The sequence below is a fragment of the Terrapene carolina genome, unplaced genomic scaffold, assembly GCF_002925995.2.
Source record: "Terrapene carolina triunguis isolate 2854851 unplaced genomic scaffold, T_m_triunguis-2.0 Scaffold789, whole genome shotgun sequence".
Taxonomy (NCBI): Eukaryota; Metazoa; Chordata; order Testudines; family Emydidae; genus Terrapene; species Terrapene triunguis.
Genome location: NW_020665140.1, coordinates 1,746,232 through 1,765,042, shown reverse-complemented (window position 1 = coordinate 1,765,042; position 18,811 = coordinate 1,746,232). Strand labels below are relative to the sequence as shown.

General features: G+C 40.8%; 1 protein-coding gene across 2 annotated transcripts in view; it reads right to left on the bottom strand.

The window, feature by feature from the left end:
• UNC5C (unc-5 netrin receptor C) overlaps window positions 1-18,811 on the bottom strand; it is a 350,903-nt gene that overhangs the window by 54,008 nt on the left and 278,084 nt on the right. For both annotated transcript variants that reach the window (XM_024197612.3, XM_024197613.3), the window contains 3 exons: window positions 16,814-16,994; window positions 14,955-15,122; window positions 12,785-12,949 (listed from right to left, as the gene is read on the bottom strand). In XM_024197612.3, the coding sequence (XP_024053380.2) occupies window positions 12,785-12,949; window positions 14,955-15,122; window positions 16,814-16,994 (514 nt within the window). The remainder of the gene's footprint in view (window positions 1-12,784; window positions 12,950-14,954; window positions 15,123-16,813; window positions 16,995-18,811) is intronic.

Here is an 18,811-nt window from a genome sequence, read left to right as displayed (position 1 = left end):
TAAAGGTGCCTTATACCTTAATAACTGATTCCCTTTCCCCTACGGGAATAGCAATACTGATATAAACATCCTTTATACTGATATAATCCACTAGGGGGTTGTACTGGTCTAGTTAACTTTTGTGGGTAGAAAAGACGTTTGACTGCCTTATATCCATTGAGATTAATTAAATTTCAATATCAGTCATTCTTAAACCGATTTACAGGGTTGCACAGATTTAACTAAATAGATTTAGAAACTGATTTAATTAAATTAGTGCAATTTGTAAGTGTAGCTATCCCCCAAAAGTCAGAAATAGATACCAAGTATCCTGACTCCCTTTCTCCTGTTCTGACCTCCAGGAAGCAGATTCATGCCAAAGGCAATAAGTAAGTGACACCAAGATGTAATTAAGTGGACAAAATTTCTGGACGTATGGTACCCTGGCAACAGCCTGCCTTTGTGGGAAGGTAGCAGAATTAATAAACACTGAGATGATTTCTCTTCATGTGGCAAAAAGTCCCCTAAAATAATTTACCTGCAGAGGAGAAGAAAAGCCCACTCCATGCAAAAGATTCTTTGGCATTTTTTTAAGAGATGGGATATTTGGGGAATGGAAAAATTCATCACTCTGAAAGGTAATTATGCAAAAAGTTATGACACTGACTCCCTGGAGTCCTTTTTCAAAATTTCCAGAGATGTCCATAGTAGCCAACCTAGCATCTCCTAATTTTTGGTCTACACTAATCATTACTGGGATGTGGACTTATATACTACTACATCATGTTACATCCTTTGTCCCTCAAGATTAGACTACTGCGATCTACATGGAGCTATGGTTTAAGTCCACCTGGAAACTACAGCTGATGCAAAATTCAGGAGCCCACTTGCTAAGTAGATTTCTCTTTGCAAGCACATTAACTTCTTCTCTATTGTTAAATATTAATAATAATAATTATTATTAATAATTTGCATTGCAGTACCACCTGGGAGCCATGGGCCAGGACCCCACTGTGCCAGTCACTGTACAAACAAAAAGAGAGTCCCTGCCCTAACATATGTTGTATGAACTACACTAGCTGCCTATTGGTTCAGGGATTGATTCTGAGCTGTAGGTTTTTATCTATGCAACTCTAAAACTACTTGAGACATTACCTATCTAGGAGACGGCCTCTCTCCCCATGGTATAAAATAAATAAGGCTGCTGGGAGGGCCTTTGGAACTTTCTTCACTCTGATCCATAATAGAATGTGTAACCTCCAGGGAATATTGCAAGGCCCATCTTTTCTCCCTTCCCCACAGGGAGTTGGGTGAAGCTGGGGAGTGGTTGGGGGAGCGCTCCTTGGTGATTTTGTTAATGGGTCTTATTAAATATTTGTTATATTTATGCTGCTGCCAGGATAATTCTGTCTGCAGGTAATTACTAGGGTCCATTTTTTTTTTAGATGTATTTTAAGAGTTCTCATGGTCACCCAGAGCTTATGATGGGCACTTTTAATTTGTATAGCACAAACTTGAATAAATAAAGTATCCAAGATCTACCTGTTCACTTTAATGCACTCTATCTGAATCTATCATTAGCCATCTTTAAATTGCAGATGCTCTGTACTTTACCTTGCACACAAGGCTTCAGATGTAACCAATGGTCATAAAATTATGCAGTTCTTTCAAAAATCCAGCCACGCTATCTGTCTCCAATGCCCTCATGTGGCAGTGAACTCAACAGGTGGATTTATAAGTTGATGTAACAGTATTTCCTTTTCTGGACTCCAAAGTTACTGCCCTTTAATCTCATCAAGGGTGGCGAAGAGAAACATGACCATTTAATCACTGCTATTTCTTTCTCTGCTTTGACACAGGAATGCAGAATTGTAAATGGAATAGTAATATGTCATTACTGATAGGTCAATACATTCTGAATCATGAAGCTGTGATGGACACATTTTCAAACCAAGGTACTTAAACACAACAACCAAAGTCCAAATATGGTCACTCAAATCAGCACTTAAGTAATACAAAATGGGCAGGTAGGTACATAAGTTCAAATGTTGGTGTCTAAAGGCAGGATTTGATATTCTCTTAAGGCACCCACATATGAAAATTGGTTCCAGTCTTTGAATACTACTCAGTAAAGCATGTATTATGTGGTTTCTTCTAGGAATGCATATAGTAGAGTAGGCTATTGCCCAGCATAAAGGTTGCTTTCAGCTTTCATTCAAATCTCCTTTTCCAGTAACTCTCAATTTTTGGGGGGCTGAAATTTTCTGCACTTGGTCTCAGCCCAGAAAATTCTTTTGAAAAGTTTGAGTAAATTCAGATTCAGAATCAGTGTCTTTTCTTTGACTTCAGTGGCATCTGAATCAGGCCCTTGGGGTTTTTTGGTGTGTGGAGTTGTTGTTTGAGTGACACATATTTACCCTTATTTTAAAGATGCTTCAGTTAAGGATACCCTGCTACTTCCAAGCTCAGCAAGCCCAACAGCAGTATCTTCCTTCCTTACTTTAAAGTGACATTGTCAACCAAAATTATCAGCGCCAATTTATATTTCGTAAAATCTTTAACCAATAGGAATGTTTCCATACACATTTTTTTTTAAAAAACTCCAATGGAAAGAGCTGTCAAAACACTATAAGCACAACTCTGCAGTATTTGCAATCCCACTACTGTAGCATTGAACTACACTAATGCCATTTCTGTCCCATACTCCAATCTAAACCTTCACTGACCATGGCGAGTTTGTTAGTTAATGCAAACTTGAGGTGACAGATCAAGTGTAGTGCTCAAAGCTGAAGGTGCCCTGACAGCGTTAACTCAGCCACACTGCACATGTGCATGCATGTCTACTTCCCTGGTTAACTATAAACGGTAATACAGTATAGTAATGTTTGTTATTAATGGATACAATTAAATGTACAAATTGGTTGAATTAATATTGATGTAGCAGCATTAACACTTGGAATTTCCTTCCTTTAAGTGCTGCATGTATAACACAAGCGCACCCAGTCAACACAATTCTCTGCTGGTGTAATGCCAGCGACTCTTATACCAATGGAGGATTGGATCCATGATCTCATTCTTCCTCTAAAATGGAGACTTTGAATTGCATGGTCATGCAAGCAACTTACTAAAGGAAGATGCGGGTATTTTCTTTTCTTTTTCAGATGTTGTATTCTATTTTCTATTATGGTAAAGCAGAAAAGTAAAATATTCTCCTAACATCAGTAATGAATCTGCAATTATATATACAACTTAAAATAAGCTATTTAAAAAAATTCTTAGAAACTTAAACACTACTACATCAAGCTTTAACCTTTCTCTATGAAATCAAAGGTGTGATGAGAGCTGTAATATACCTACATAGAAACAAACTGTTGCTTTGTTTTCTCAGTTTTTCTTTTTGGCTTTTATCTGTTTGCTTTCGTAGAAAGGGTACTGAATGAATGCTTTAGAAAAGGGATTGGTGTCCCTTCTATAAATCAGCTGGAAAGCCATGGTTAAGGTTGCACATTCATTAATGTTTGACACTAAAACACATCCTGTATTAAGAAATAAAATACAGGAGCGATAAACTCTCAGGGTTACATTTCTGCAGCTAGGGATTCTGCAGTGCAAAGCTGCACTGTCCTAGCAAGGTCCCCTTGAGGCTTTATGAAGTACAGCCATTGTAGGGTCCTACAGCCGGTGTGGCACCTTGCAACTGTCTGCAAAGTGTGCTCCTTTCCTCATGCACTGAGGCGGGGAAGAAGAGGGTCCACGGCACACCTTCATCTAAAGTTGTTCAAAAAATGGTATGATGTTAAGCTGTATTTGAAAAATGGTCTGAGACCAAGTAGTTAAAGACTGTGGGCCGCTTCTTTGGGCATGCCAGGACTCCGCTGAGTACACTTCAGAGGGATGGTGGACAAAAGTGGATTTTTGTCCTCTTGAATCTGGGGGGCAATCTGCCTGCAATGGCTCTTTTAGGCCCTCTGACCATTATGCCAGTTAGAGCTAGTGTAATCCAGCTATGCTCCTTTGCAGTCCAGCACACACCCATCATTTCCACTTCATCAGAGTGGGGAGAAACCAGGAGGGAGTGTTGTATACCAGCACAGAGATTCTCCTACATTATGAGACTCCTCAGCATCCCCGTTGAGGGCTTGTCTCAATGTCCTCTGTAACACTAGAGTGACCATAGAGACATTAGTGGAGACAAACATCTGGCTCTGCACATGCACAAGAGGGCAGAATTAAGGGTATGAGTGCATCCTTAAAAGAAATAATATATTCTGACTTTGAGTGCTCTCTTAATGCTCTCCTGACATAGATTTCCTATGGAATAAATAATACCTATAAGTAAGAATAATCTGCAGCTTCTCTTACAATAGCAGTTCATAAACTTTTCCCTTCCCTGCTGCTTCCCAGCAGCAATAGCACATAAACGGATGATGTGATCTCTAGAAGGTCATCATATATTTTTGTGCTGAAAAAAGTCTCTAGAGTTCCTAAAAGCCAACCATAAGAAATATGTCCAGTCTCTTTCTATTACTAAGACACTTGCTGTTATATAGAAAGCCTTTTATGTCTGCACTAATGATGTCAAAGGTCAGATGTGACATCAGATATCCTAGAGATAATTCACCATAATTTATCTTCCTTCTGAAGGTCTAATTATTGACAAGTTTTGGGGTGAGACAACAGCATGGGGTTTGAGGTTTCGTGAATCTCTCCTACTACTTACTCATTTGTTGACTCTGGCTTTTACTGAGAGTCTCTCTCTCCTTGGTGGTGAAGGGAAGATTGTGATATTCCATAGTTAAGGCTGCAACTATGTTTTCATTATAAATTAGATTTCTGACCCTTCATTAAAATCCTTAGAAAGGTCCTTTCTCAGTTTAAGATCACACATCACATGTGTGTGGTGGAAGGGAAGAATAACTTTTTGCTAAAATGTGCTGTGAATTAGCCCAGGCAATTCTGACATTTAGGAGATTAATAGGTAAGTGGTTTGCCCTTTTGGCTAATTCTTATCACATATTTTGGGGGTCGTGTCTCAAAATCCGAAAGGCCTAGACACTTTAAATTCAGTTTGCAGAGCACAGACACACAAGCCTGGGATTGCATTTGAGTTTTCATATTAAATTGACAATTCTTGGAGTTTGCTTTGCTTTGCCACTGTAGTGTGGTCAGGAGCTGAAGTAGTGAAGGGGAGTGTCCAAGTAGAGATGAGTGGCAGATGGCTCGGCGAAAGAAATGAAATTTGAAGAGGGATTTGAAAGAGGAGAATGAGATGCTAACCCTGCTGGAGAAGAGGCTCTTCCTGGCACAGGAGGAGAATATTCAGGCAGCTGTTTGGCAACATGCACCAGACTAAACAGCTCTATAAACTAAAGACCAGAATAATTCTTTTATTCTAGTTTTCTTACTTCTTACCCCAAGAGCGCCAATGACTTCAGAATTAGTGGATCAACATTATGTTTATTTGAGATTTCTTAAATACTCAACTACAAATTGCTTCCTCCATTATAAGAGTTCACTGAGTTATGTACCTTCCGTCTTGCTGCTGAGGTTTAACCTTTGGGTTGAGCATGGGGCTGGGAATCAAGAGATTGGAATGACCCTGACACTGACTCGCTGTTTGACCCATGGCAAGTCATGTAACCTCTCTGTGCCTTGCTAAGCCAAGTGACGTGGGAATAGTGATACTTACCCAGCTCTGTAAGGGGCTTTGAAATCTATGGCTGAACTAAGCACTATGTATTATCATTATGTTATTATTAGGGCTCTACCAAATTCACAGCCATGAAAAATGTGTCACGGATCATGAAATCTGGTCTCCCCCTGTGAAATCTGGTCTTTTGTGTTCTTTTACCCTATACTATACAGATTTCATGGGGGAGACCAGCATTTCTCAAATTGGGGGTCCTGACCCAAAAGGGAGTTGCAAAGTTATTTTAGGGGAATTGTGGTATTACCACCCTTTCTTCTGCGGTGCCTTCAGAGCTGGGCAGCTGGAGAATGGTGGCTGCTGACTGAGGGCCCAGCTCTGCAGGCAGCAGCACACAAGTAAGGATGGCAATACCATATTATACCATGCCATCCTAACTTCTGCACTGCTGCTGGCAGTGACTCTGCCTTCAGAGCCGGGATCCCAGCCAACAGCTGCCGCTCTCCAGCTGCCCAGTTCTGAAGGCAGCGCCGCTGCCAGCAGCAGCGCCGAAGTAAAGGTAGTAGAGTCAGGACTCCTACAATTCAACACCATGAAATTTCAGATTCAAATAGCTGAAATCATGGAATTTATTATTTTTAAAATCCTATGACCATGAAATTGACCAAAATGGATCGTGAACTTGGTAGGGCCCTGGTTATTCTGTTTCTCTATCTGGGTCTGCATCAACAAGACATCTATTATCAGTTTACATGTCTTTCTCTTCATCTAAGTGGAGAAGATCTTTTATTATTATATATTATCATTATTAGGCAGGGGGTATGAGGGAAGAATAAAGGAGAAAAGAAGAGAAGAGATAGGGAATTTACAATGATTAAAGATATATAGGAAGAATGTTTGGGGTTTCTTTCATATATGCATGCTTCTATGCTTAATATAAGTTGACATTTTCAATGCAGTCCAAAGGCTTTAGAAAAAATATCTTCTCTTAAAATTAATGGAGTGGTATAGTGCTCTAGTAGATGAGGCACTGGATTGGGAATCAGGAGTCCTGGGTCCTATCCCCAGCTCTGCCACTGGCCTCCTGTGGGACCTTGGGCAAATCACTTCACCTCTCTGTCTCCCCTTTTGCCTTTTGTCTATTTAGATCACAAGCTGTTTGAGCCAGGGATTGTTTCTCAGTACATGTTTGTACAGCGCCTAGCACAGAGGAACCATGTTCTGAATTGGGGCCTTTTTGCCTGAATGTAATACAAACAATAGTAAGAAGATGTGTCCAAACTCATTGTGGGGTTTGAAAATCTCACACATTGTTTATTAGCAGGTTAAACAAACAGAATTGTAGATCTGGATGAATTTTATATCAAATAACAAATGCTACAGAAATCCTCCCTCCAGGAATGGATTGGAAGAAAAGATGAGAAGATCCTTTAAATTAAAGCAGCTCTTCCTGAAAGAGCTCAGCAAGGCTGGCCAGGTGGATACATTAGTATGCAGAGAGACTGAACATATTAAAAGTTGTTTCTCAACCCACATGCTTTTAATAAAGGATTTCCTTTCATTCTTTTACACACACACTAGCTTCTGTTGTGATCTCCCTTGAGACAACTTTGCTTCCCTCCTTGATTCTGAAAAACATTCCTTTACTCTTTGCACACTGAACTGCTCAGAGGTTCTCTCGGTTCTCATCAGGTTACTCTGGGCTACAATTCTTCACAGCACCCCTCCTTTTAAAACAAACCAAAAAGGGAAACAAATGCTTATTTCATCAGAAGATTCTGGTGTATTACATTGAACAAGCAGCACATGTGCAGAATATGTATGTTCCAGCAAGAAACCGCTGCGACAGAAAGCACAGCAGACATTAATACTAGGTTAACCTTTCTTCCTTCTCAAGAAGCAACTTATGTAATAGATGCCTGGCAGGAAAACGTGGACAAATGTGAAGTGTTAACCTTCTAATACATAAAGATGACAAATTATATACTCTTCTGAGACTGACATTACTATTATTAAAACAATGAATAATATGGAATATTTTGAATGTCAATAGAGCCTTGCAGGCAAATATCTCAAAGCATTGTGATATTTAACTTAATCTCTGTGCTTCAAGTAGGATATGCTGCAAATATGGTGGTAAATAATTTAACTACTGTGGGTGGTGCCAGTTTTTATTACACACACAGTATACGATGTTGCTGAGGGCTTATTAATGCCATTACAATAAATTATTAAATTATTGTAAAGACTCCTGCTAGGTGATACAGTATATTTGGAGGCTTACAGTAGTAACAGTTGTCCTAAATTTTCACTGCGGTTACTTTTCTTTTTCAATCTGCCTCCTGTCTCTCTGCAGGCATGCTAGTTTAATGCTTATTCATTCTTTCATGTTAAGGGGAAAATACTAGCTACTGAATAGGAGTGTGTGTGTACACTAGCAAGATCATTAATCTGAATAAATGTGACAGCAGAGTTGCACCAGAAACACCATGGTTAGCGGTAAGCAGAAACTACAGCTTTGGGTGTAAAATACTGTAATTACAAGGGATGGGGAAAGCTCCACACTTTTCATCCCCACACAGAAATCGATAGCGGTACAGACTGCTGCTCTGTGTTGGAGTTGGGGCAGTCTGATGAAAGAGCTTATTGATTTGCCCAAGTGATGTTAGTGTAGTGAATAATAGACTGGAAGAGAAAGGGCTTGTAAATTAGACTGATTCAATCCAATATTTCCTGGGATCTCTCTTTTATATATTTTTTTACAAGTGAGTTTCTGTCAAAGCAATGGGTTAGTTGCTCCTGCTACAAGAAGCTATTTAATAATTCTCAGACCTCCACATTACTATATTTAATTGATAACCTATCAGTTTTTGATGAAGACTGATTCTGGGAAGGAAGGGGGAAACTGCTCTAATGGGTAGAATCTGCATAGCATGCAATTAAGCAGCCAACCAAGTAGAAATCAGAAAAGGATCCAAGCACACAGAGGGCTTGATCTTGGGTCCCTTGGCTCTTATCCATGTGCCCACAAGGGAAAACTGCTGGAAGTTCTTTGAAAGTGTGTGATCTGGATTCAAAGGCCTCCGAGTTATGAAAAAATCTAATTCCAACTCAATCCAGATGAAAATCTAATAATCCGTAATGAATTTCAGTGTGTTTCAGGAATGAAAAGGGTCCTGTGTTCCTCCCTAGCTCAGCACACAGATGCACTATGAGTTCATCTGGAGGAACCCAACCCTATACAGAAGTAAAAATAAAAGTGTTCTGAATGGATTTACATAAATTGAGAGAGAGAAAGAATCGCAGGCACAGAGCTAACGTATGGCAAATCAATCTATTCAGCAGTGATGGATCATGGAGCAGGATTGTAAGTTTTACAGGTATATGAACCCCATACGTATAAAGACATTACCATTAAACTCCCACACTGAGGGACAATCTCAACCCCTGGAGCTAAGGAGATCAATATGCAACTGTATATTTTTCATTTCCTCCTACCCTCCATATACATATAAAAATGCAGAGTGGGATTCACATTAGCATCACCCTCTCTCCTTTTGAAGATCTGTGCTTTACTCCCAGCAGTCACTTTCACAAATAAAATGCAATATACCATCTACATAAAAATGGGATCCCTACAGGGTTTTTATTCTGCAGCAGCATTATGAATTTGTTTTCATGAGATTTCTGCTTAAATGACTCTGCTTATGCATATACCCAAAGATGACACACACCTGTCTAAATATAATCTGGTAATAAAGAGCTCTTTAGAGTGGAGGTGGTTTCTTTTCTTGCTAATTTACCATAATGGCTCATTCACACCACTGGAGTGAAGGATACATTAGCTTCCCCGCTACAAACCCATATTTTCAGGGTGTAATATAACTTTACTTTAGTATGACTTCTTTTTACTTTTAGAGAAAAGTTCAGCTTCTCTTTTCGCTCCCCCACAAAAATAAAAATGGACAAATTACAGCTGGTTTCGTGCAGCTGTCACTCAAAGCATCAAAACTCAAATGAAGGATGTGGCCATGTGGATGAGTAAGTTTTTGGTTAAACGAAAACTGAAGGAAAAATCATGTTTTGAGATTGGATAGCTCAGGGTTTCGATACAGATTCTTCTATGTCTAGGTCATGTGTTCAAATCTAGCCCTGTTTGGTAGTGACTGAAAATCATTGCATACTAGCTAATGGCATTTCTGTGGCCTATTTGAACATACAACTGTGAACATACAAACACTATACAGATACAACTGCAGCCCCTTGGGTGATGGAGAGCTGCAGCCAGGTGGAGAATCAGAAAGCAGTATAGTAAAATGCAGAGGAGGGAAGAAGGCAAATTTTGGCAAAGGCCATTGGAACCAACCACTGTTCTTATTAAAAGTTCAGTGGCTCTTTAATGAACCAGCAGTGCAGATAGGAACTCCATTTTTAATGTATCCTCTGAAAGACTCAGTGGGATGGTTCAATTCCACACACACACAAAAAAACCAACATAAGCCTTGACAATAATTGGGAACCTCTTGGTAGTCATAGTGGAGTGGCCAACACCAGGATGGTCCTGAAGACTGAACTTTCCTCTGCGTTTTAGAGGCTGAGATACATTGGAGGGTCAGTGTGTTGAAACTTGCGCTGTTGCCGATGCTGTACCTGTTCTGCGAACAGACAGCTTCAGCGCTATCAGTCTGGCTCTAAATTCATTCAAATATAAAATGGAACAATGTACCTAGAACCAATTTTGTGTGTGCAAATGAACAGTGCCAAAGGCCTATGGTTGGCTTTACCAGGTTGATTTTTTGAAGATGTTGGTTTTGAACTATAAAAGCTCTATCAGTCCCGAGACCCATCTATCCGTGAGACTCTCTCTCCCTGTGACCATCAGAGACATTGGGCTGGAGCCTCATTGGTATCAGAGAGAGAGGTCAACAGGCAGGTCACCAAGCCTTTTCAACTCGATTCTCCCTATGGTCCGAAAGAGCCCGAATTTGTTAACCTTCAGGGAAAGCTGCAACATCCATCTTAACTTCCTGGCCCATAAGAAGATGAGCCTAGCAATAATGATGATATGGGACGCCGGTGGGGCTGTATGGGGAGGTCAATTCATTTTGTTCTATTTACATTCCTGGGAGTTTGTTTGATCCGGGGTAACAGAAGTGTCATTTGGTTAATAAGTTGGATTTTTTAAAAGACTAGTCCAGGGCACCCAGAGCATTGGATGGGTGCTTGTTTATGGCAGAGCTGTAAATATCCAAATGAATAACTAAACAACAGGCTCTCTCTTCAAGTGATGCTATACTGGATATAGAATCCTAAATCTACACTACGCAAAGGGGCAAATCCTGCCTCCTCTTGTGTGAGTGGGAAAGGCCCTGGACGCAGAGAGACTGATGCACTCCTACTGCACACCTTTATGACATAGACCCTCAGCTTCCACATTGCTGCATATAAGGGTGAGGAGTGGTAGCTTTAGAGAGCTCTAGATCCACCCTATATGGATCCACTACCAGTTTCCCCCAAAAGAGAGGGGGTACAAGAGTTGCAGAGACTACTGCATCCCTGCGGACTAAGAGGGAAGAATACTTTGCCCAAACCTCAGAGGAGATACCCTGCAGCAAGTCTGTTTACATGATCTTGGCACAGGAAACAGTATTTTCCCATAAAGGAGTTCATTTATTCTGCAGGTGTCTCTAGCTAGTGTGTAATTATATCTACTGTAGACTAGATTACGCCTGGCATCTGCGTGGGTGCACAGTTGGGGAAGAACAATGGAAGGAGCCTTCTTCCCTCCCTCAAGCACTCTACACGTGGGCTAAGGACAATCTAAGTCCTTGCATTTGGGAGAGGTCAGAGGCCGCTCCCTCCTGGCCCCTGGGGGTGCAAAATTACCCCAAAGGAAGCCGTAAGAGGACATAGCTGTGGAGAATTGGGAAATATCTGTGTTATTTTTTTAGGTACATGATGCATTATAATGTTTATAGTGGGCTACTTGATATGGAGTTAGATCAGAAGGGGTTGTTAGAGGGACCAAGCAGGAAAGGCAAAACAATGACACAGATAAAAGTCCTTGAGGAAAATGTTAACTGGATAATACCCCACACCAGGCTCCAATCAAGCTAGAATGGTTTACTCTTCCCAAGGCTAAATCTAGGATCAAAAAAGGGTACTAAACATTACAGGACCCTAGGCCTAGGAAAGGGTGGGGGATTGATTTTGTTGAGAAAGGCTGCTCAGTGAATGCCAATGAGCACCGACAGGGATGCAAGCTAACACCCAGACTATCAGTGAGTCGGGGTCTGCAGCTAGCAGGCTGTAACTTGGCCGCCAAGAGAACAGAGGATACCAAGGCTAAGTCATATCTACCTAGGGCCTTCAGGGGAATGCCAAGCATAGGTAAGACATTGCGCCTACTGGCCTCTCTGTTGTTTTAAATCCATTTCTTTGAGTGCTGTGAACCTTTTGGCAAAAAAATCATCCTTTGTCTTGAAAAAGCTGCTTTTGTATGACTGCATAATATTACTGTCCACCAACTCCTGAAGGGAAGTCTTGTAGGTGCTATGCCCAACAAGTCTGCGAGGTGTCAAATTTGGCAACCAGATGGGCATAACCTAGCACAACCACTCAGACAGTGGAAGGAACACAAGGTCCCATCCCAAAGAGAAGTAGAGTACAGGCCTGTCACTTGAAAGTGGTGCACTTGGGGGACTGGAAAAGGATCTCAGAAAAGGCACAGACCATTACAATGGTCATGGCTCCACCTTCATTCTCCACCACCACACAAAACTGGCACAGAATGCTGAGAGGAGTAGGCTGCACCATTTATTCCAGGGAGTTTACAGAGGATTTGCCTCAGCCACACAATTCCTCCCTAAGCTTGCTGTAGGTGGTGAAGCTTTGCACCCAATTCAGACAATGCCTAGATGGCACAATTTTGCAGCACCACATGTGGGTTATTTTGGTCATTTTATGCCATTTCACTTAAATGTAGCTTTCTTCCTTATGTTGTTATGGTGCAGGGTATTTCATTTAGATACTCTCCTGCTTCTGCTTATAGGAGATTTTTATGGCAGGAGAACATTCAAGCTTTAATTTGTTTTTTAAATGGCTATATATTTTCCAAACTCCAAAGTCAATACAACAGATTAATATACTTCCACTTACTCTGCATACACAGCCCATCTGTGCAGTTCTTGGACTGCAGAACGAGACCCTCACAATCTTTCCCGCCATTCTTCGGTGCTGGCGCTGTGCATTCCCTCCTGCGCCAATGGGTACACTCTGTTCCACAGGTAGACCACTTACTCCACGCTGTCCATCTACCATCCACTGTGACAAAAAAGCGACATGACTTAGGAAGGTCAGAAAGAGAGAGATGCAAATATAGATAGAAGCAGAGAAAATGGTTGATTTTAAAAGATCTTTGTGAATTTAGCCCTTTTGAAAGGTGCCAGACTGACAGAACTAAGGACCGAAATCTTTACAGCATCGATCATAGAAATACAAGCTTCCTCATACGGCCCTGCTAATTTGCCTCAAGCTAGCCCTAGAAGGACCAACTGTAAGGGGAATGAGGTAGTTCAGTCTCCATAGTCTTAGATATACATGTTTGGATTGCCAGCAAGGGTAATAATTAGTGCTAACTACAGTGGTGATTTTTGTGATTTTGACATCTCTTCAGTCCACTTGGGCCACCAAGTCCCCATTAGAAACGTACGTCTTTCAGTTAATACTTGTATGGGTTGGATCCCAACAGCTTATCGAGATGTTTAAGGCTTTCTGTCCCAGTAACAAGAACTGAGTCACTGAGTCACATAAAGAACTGACTTCTGGAAAAGAGTCAGTCAGCAGTTGTCTTGTGGAATTTATAGCTTTGGTAGAAGAACTAATTCTGGATTGAAATTTGTCCCCGAGTACTCGTTCCTTCTCTCTTCTCCTCTCTTTTTTGAAATGGAAACAAAAAGAGGTTTCTCCATGGCTAAATTGTTTAAGAAGAAAAAAACCCGAAAGCCCAGAAATTTATGCTTTTTGGCACTTATGTACAACAAAGGATTAAATTTGGCAAGAAATTATTCGGTGTTATGAAATCATCACTTTTCATATTCAGAGAAATGACTAAAGCCACTGAAATATTTCATTTGAAAAAGGGGCTACGAGGCATAATCAGCAAAACTGTCAAGAATACGTACTCTGCACATGCAGTTTATTACCTGTGCTACAATCTGTATTTATAAGCTAGTTGGTCATGTATTTAAAGGGACATTGTGAAGATAAAAACCATGGCCAAGATTTTAAAATAACGGGTGCCTGAAGGTAGGCTCCCACATCCACAATTAGGTACCTACATTAATGGACTAAAATGGGATTTTGACAAGTGCTCAATATTAATCTGACCCTGCTCCCACTGAAGTCAATACAATAATGCCCATTGATTTCAATGGGAGAAGAGTTAGGCCAATGCTGGGGCCCAAAAGTGCTGACTTTAATAGCTGGATCTACTAAATATTCGGACTAAAGAGGCTCAGCTCAGTGCCCAGAATTTGAAATGACCTTCCATTTCTCTGAGTTTCACCCACCACTAAGAGCCAGATTTTGATGCTCCTTACCTGTGCTGAGTAGTACCTTATTTCAACAGTAGTGCCATTGATTTCAATGCATAGGAAAGTGCTACTCAACACGAGTGAGGGATAGCAGAGTTTGTCTCTCTAAAAGCCACCCAGAGCCCTTAAGCAGTGTTGAATTAAATGATAAAGTATACATTTCATGTTTTAATTTTCTGGCTTTTGATGCAATTTAAAATTATTTTAATGTGTGAATGAGTGGATATTTTTGGTGTGAATGTTCTTGTCTTTGTTGACAGGCAAATATGTATGTCAAGTTTAACATCCATAATCCAGATGTTTCAAATGCTCTACTCATCTTTACAGTGTAAACTGAGAAATTGGTATGTACAGAAACGGATGTTACAAATCTGTTCGGTCAAAATAATATTCTGTACTTAAATTCTAGTTTATTTCCACAGCTTTCAACAGATCAAGAGCTTTAGCTTTTAAGATTTGAAGCTGTAAATGTTACTCAAATCCCTTGAATTACAGGGACTGAGATGATGGTGCAAGCTTTGTGAAATAGTGGGATTTAATCCACTGTGGTTTGATCTACTCTGTGCACAATGTTTTATCTATTTATGTAACACAATTTATTATTCATTCACTGAAATGCTGGATTTACCAGTAAAATAAAAGGAGTGTTTATGATTAATAGTTACTTCCTAAAATACTTGACGTTGGAAAAAACTAGATAATCACATCTGGGCTGTGGGTCTTTCATACTGTACCTGGACACAGGGTGGTGCAAGTTATTTTTTGGACACTTTGGCCCTCACAAAAGGCACCACCATTGAGTGGGGCAGGGTTGGTGCAGGTCCTTGTGCGCTTCTGATAGCCTCTTCCACAGCGACCATTACACACTGACCACTCAGTCCAGGTAGACCAGCCGCCATTGACTGAAAGGTGACAGGTGACAAAGAGCATTAAATAAACACAAATCCCCCCTTTTTAACCACTGTCTTTGTCAAAGTCCAAGAAATACCATTGCAATACTCCTTCCTGTAGTATGGCTACTGTGGATTTTAAATGGCCCTTCTCTTCATATAGACCCAATATGATCCAGCAATGAGCATTGATTTATCTTTCTATAATTGCAATCACTGTAAGATCAAACAGTGCATCTTGAACTCTGTAAGCCAAAATATATGCATCCTGAAAGCTCCACTGTATTTCACAGCAAGATAATCCAGTGTGTATAGTGGCTGTACAATAACTAGCGTACAGATGTACCCGTCATCTATGGTCCTCTCTTTTGGGATGTGGTCTATCAGAAATTCAACACGTTACTTTCCTCTCTTCACAGCAACAGTTCACAGAATGCTAAGGCAAGGGTATCCCTTGTTCACCAGTCCCAATGAGAGCCTTGCCTACAGAAGATGAGGAGTCCATATGACAGGTACTCCACCTATTGGGCTGCTCAGAGTGAACTCACCACTTATATTGTTCGTCCGTGATTTTAGGAAGATGGTTACTGCTTACCCTTTCTGTTATGAACCTCGATATGTGACACTCGTGGAGAACAAGATGGGCAGGGACCAGTACTGCCCCATACTGTGTAGCCATAATAACAAGCATTTAAACTGCTCAATTTTCCTAACCCCTCAATTTTGTAGTATTACCAGTCACACCACAGGTCTAAAATATCCCTGGGAGTGAGATAGGGTGACCAGATGTCCCGATTTTATAGGAACAGTCCCAATATTTGGGGATTTGTCCTATATAGGCGCCTATTACGCCCTACCCTCAGTCCCGATTTTTCACACTTGCTGTCTGGTCCCCCTAGAGGGAGAACACAGACAATAGCTACTCCCCAATGCAGGTCTCCCGATTGTGCCCCCACCTGCACGGCCCACTCTCAATAAGTGTTTCAGCAACAGCTTAAATTACGCTTTTAGAGAGTCTAACTGTGTGTTTGGAAAAATTTGTGTATGGTGAAATTTGTCCCATGTCTATCCATTAAAGTATTCACCACGACCACAACACAGAATGCTTGTGCCGTGTCCCTCCTCTGCATCACAAATGCTGCTAATCAACTCCATTCCGCTAGTTTGCTACAGAACGGAACTAAAAAGCCCTCACTGTAACTTTAGGGATGCAATTGCTTACAATTAAGCATAACTGCTACCCTGGCTATGAAGTGAATGAATGCTCAGGGTAATCATAGGGATTTTTTTTCCATTCGTCTGTCCTGTAATTAAATTGATTGTAATGAACAAAATGAGCTGGTGTATCATTAGAGCAGCTTCTGTCCCCGTGGATACATTCTGCCTCAAAAATACCAAGAGCAATAACTTCATGGAAGGCAGACCTAGCTTTCTGCTCAGGCTATTTTACGGGGGCAGAGCGGACGTGGATGTAGAGTAAGGGAATGAGGAGACAGGGCCATCACACTTCGTCTGGATGAGGGCCACATTGGCAGCCTGGCCATGCTAATTAAGATAGTGCATTACAATCAGGAACTTGTAATTTCCACAGACCTCACTTCTGCATCAAAGATGGTGGCAGCTGCATCACAGAACTACACAGACCACTTCTGCACATAGATCAAAGTGCAACCTGTAGGTCAGAAGGACAATGCCTTGCTTACCATAGACAATTACAGTGGCAGTAGTGCTTTTCCTCTTGGCGACGATGTTTTTGGCGACACAGGTGTAATTAGCTGTGTCAGAAAGACGTGCCTGCTTGATGATCAGGTTGTGATCAATGGTGATGTAAAAATTCCGATCTTCGACGGGATCAATCACCTCTTCATTTTTCAACCACTCCACCTAAAAGTTTACAAGAGACACAGTAAGATTATCAGTCATCACCATGCCAATCCGCAGAGGCTTTAACCTCTGGATGTGTGCAATATTCGATTATTTTGCTCCTGCCAGAAACCGCTGTAAACCAAAGTACACTACAAAGGACTCATCTGCTGAATGTTGCCTATTCTGCCAATATCACATTGTACTGAAATGAGAAGGTAGCCCTCATGGAGTACAGTGTTCATTTCTTCCCCTATCTCACAGCTTCTTCTGCCTTCAAAATGTTCAATGATTTTTTCCAAAGGCTGCCCCTGTTGTACATAACCAAATAGTTAATGTAGACTTTCAATATCTGATGGACAGTGTGAGGGACATAGATGTTGACTTTTCTTTAAAACCTTGTCTAAAATTGGGGGTTTAAGGAAAAAAATCTCCCACTGGTGCACTAGCAAGCACCCTAATGTAATTATTTTTTTAGTTAAACCCTTTTATCTGTCTTATCTGTTAGACTGTCAGCTCTTTGGGGCAGGGATAGCCTTGTCTGTGCCTGAAGAGTGCCTAGCAGAATGGGGCTCGGAGCTCAGTTGTGGTTCATGGGTGAAACTGTAATAAAAATAATGATAATCAAACACCCCAAATGTGAGGTAAATTATATATTTTCTTTGTGTAGCAATCAGGATAAACTAAAAGAGGGGCAGTTACCAGGGAACTGGGGAATACTGAAGAATAGAAGATTGCTTATTTTTCTGCTTTATGTAAAGTATATTTTCAAAAAATATTTCTGTTAATAAAATACGATTTCATAGGTTACACAGAAAACTATTTGTAAATGTGATTTTTATCCAGACACATTCCTTTTACTACTCTCCTAAAGAAACACCCCATTATCCCACAGCTGACGGTTGTGAGCCACTCTAGCATAAGCTGGCTGAACATTCAGTGGCTTGTTTACATTTGAACTAAGAGTGCTCTAGAGGAAGGGACGGGGCCCTGGATGGATCAAAGCGGTGCCTTCACATCACTAGATCATTTCAGCTTGTGCCCAGGATTTAATTAAAGGAAGAAAAACAAAAACAAAAATCAACCCACTGGAACTAAAAGGTGCTAACTACCAACACAGGCCTGATTTGTACTGACAGACCACTACTTTTTCAAAGATATTTGAACAACTGCCCAACCATCAATAAGACTGGAAACCAACAAAGAGCCCTCCTCCATATGATAGACAGACAGACCACTGTGACCAGTGGCCTGAGTTGCTAGGGCCCCTCCTAGTTTTAGTCACATAGGGCTCAATTCATTCCTGCGTAGATCTGGTCAAATACTGCAAAACAGAGTGTTTGTGCATATGTTTGAATTCTGATTGACCACCTTCATTCACTTTTCTATTCCATGGGTGCAAACATCTGCACAAGCAGGTTTTTGGCCTCACTAATAGAGGCATCTTTGGGTTGTTTGTGCGAATACCCAGATTCAGGTGAACGTGCCTATTCATATGCAAACAACCATATATGCTATTCATCAATTGTTATTCTTGATATTAGAAAGCTTCAGCCATCTAGTCATAGAGCAAAAGCAATACCATGTGATTTATGTGGCCAATCACCACAAACAGCATATGGTGAAATGGACCAGTCACCAATAAGCTGTAAGCGATCTTCATTCATTTCAACTGTCTAACATTCACTAGTAGCAAATATACGTGTGTAAATATCAACATTTGTTTGCAAATCTTTTGCAAACAGAATAGAGGGATAAATTCTAGGTTCAATCCGTGGAACATTTAGGTTCAGTCTGTGGAACCAAGAGTGGGGCAAAGTCTGAATGGAGTGAGGCTC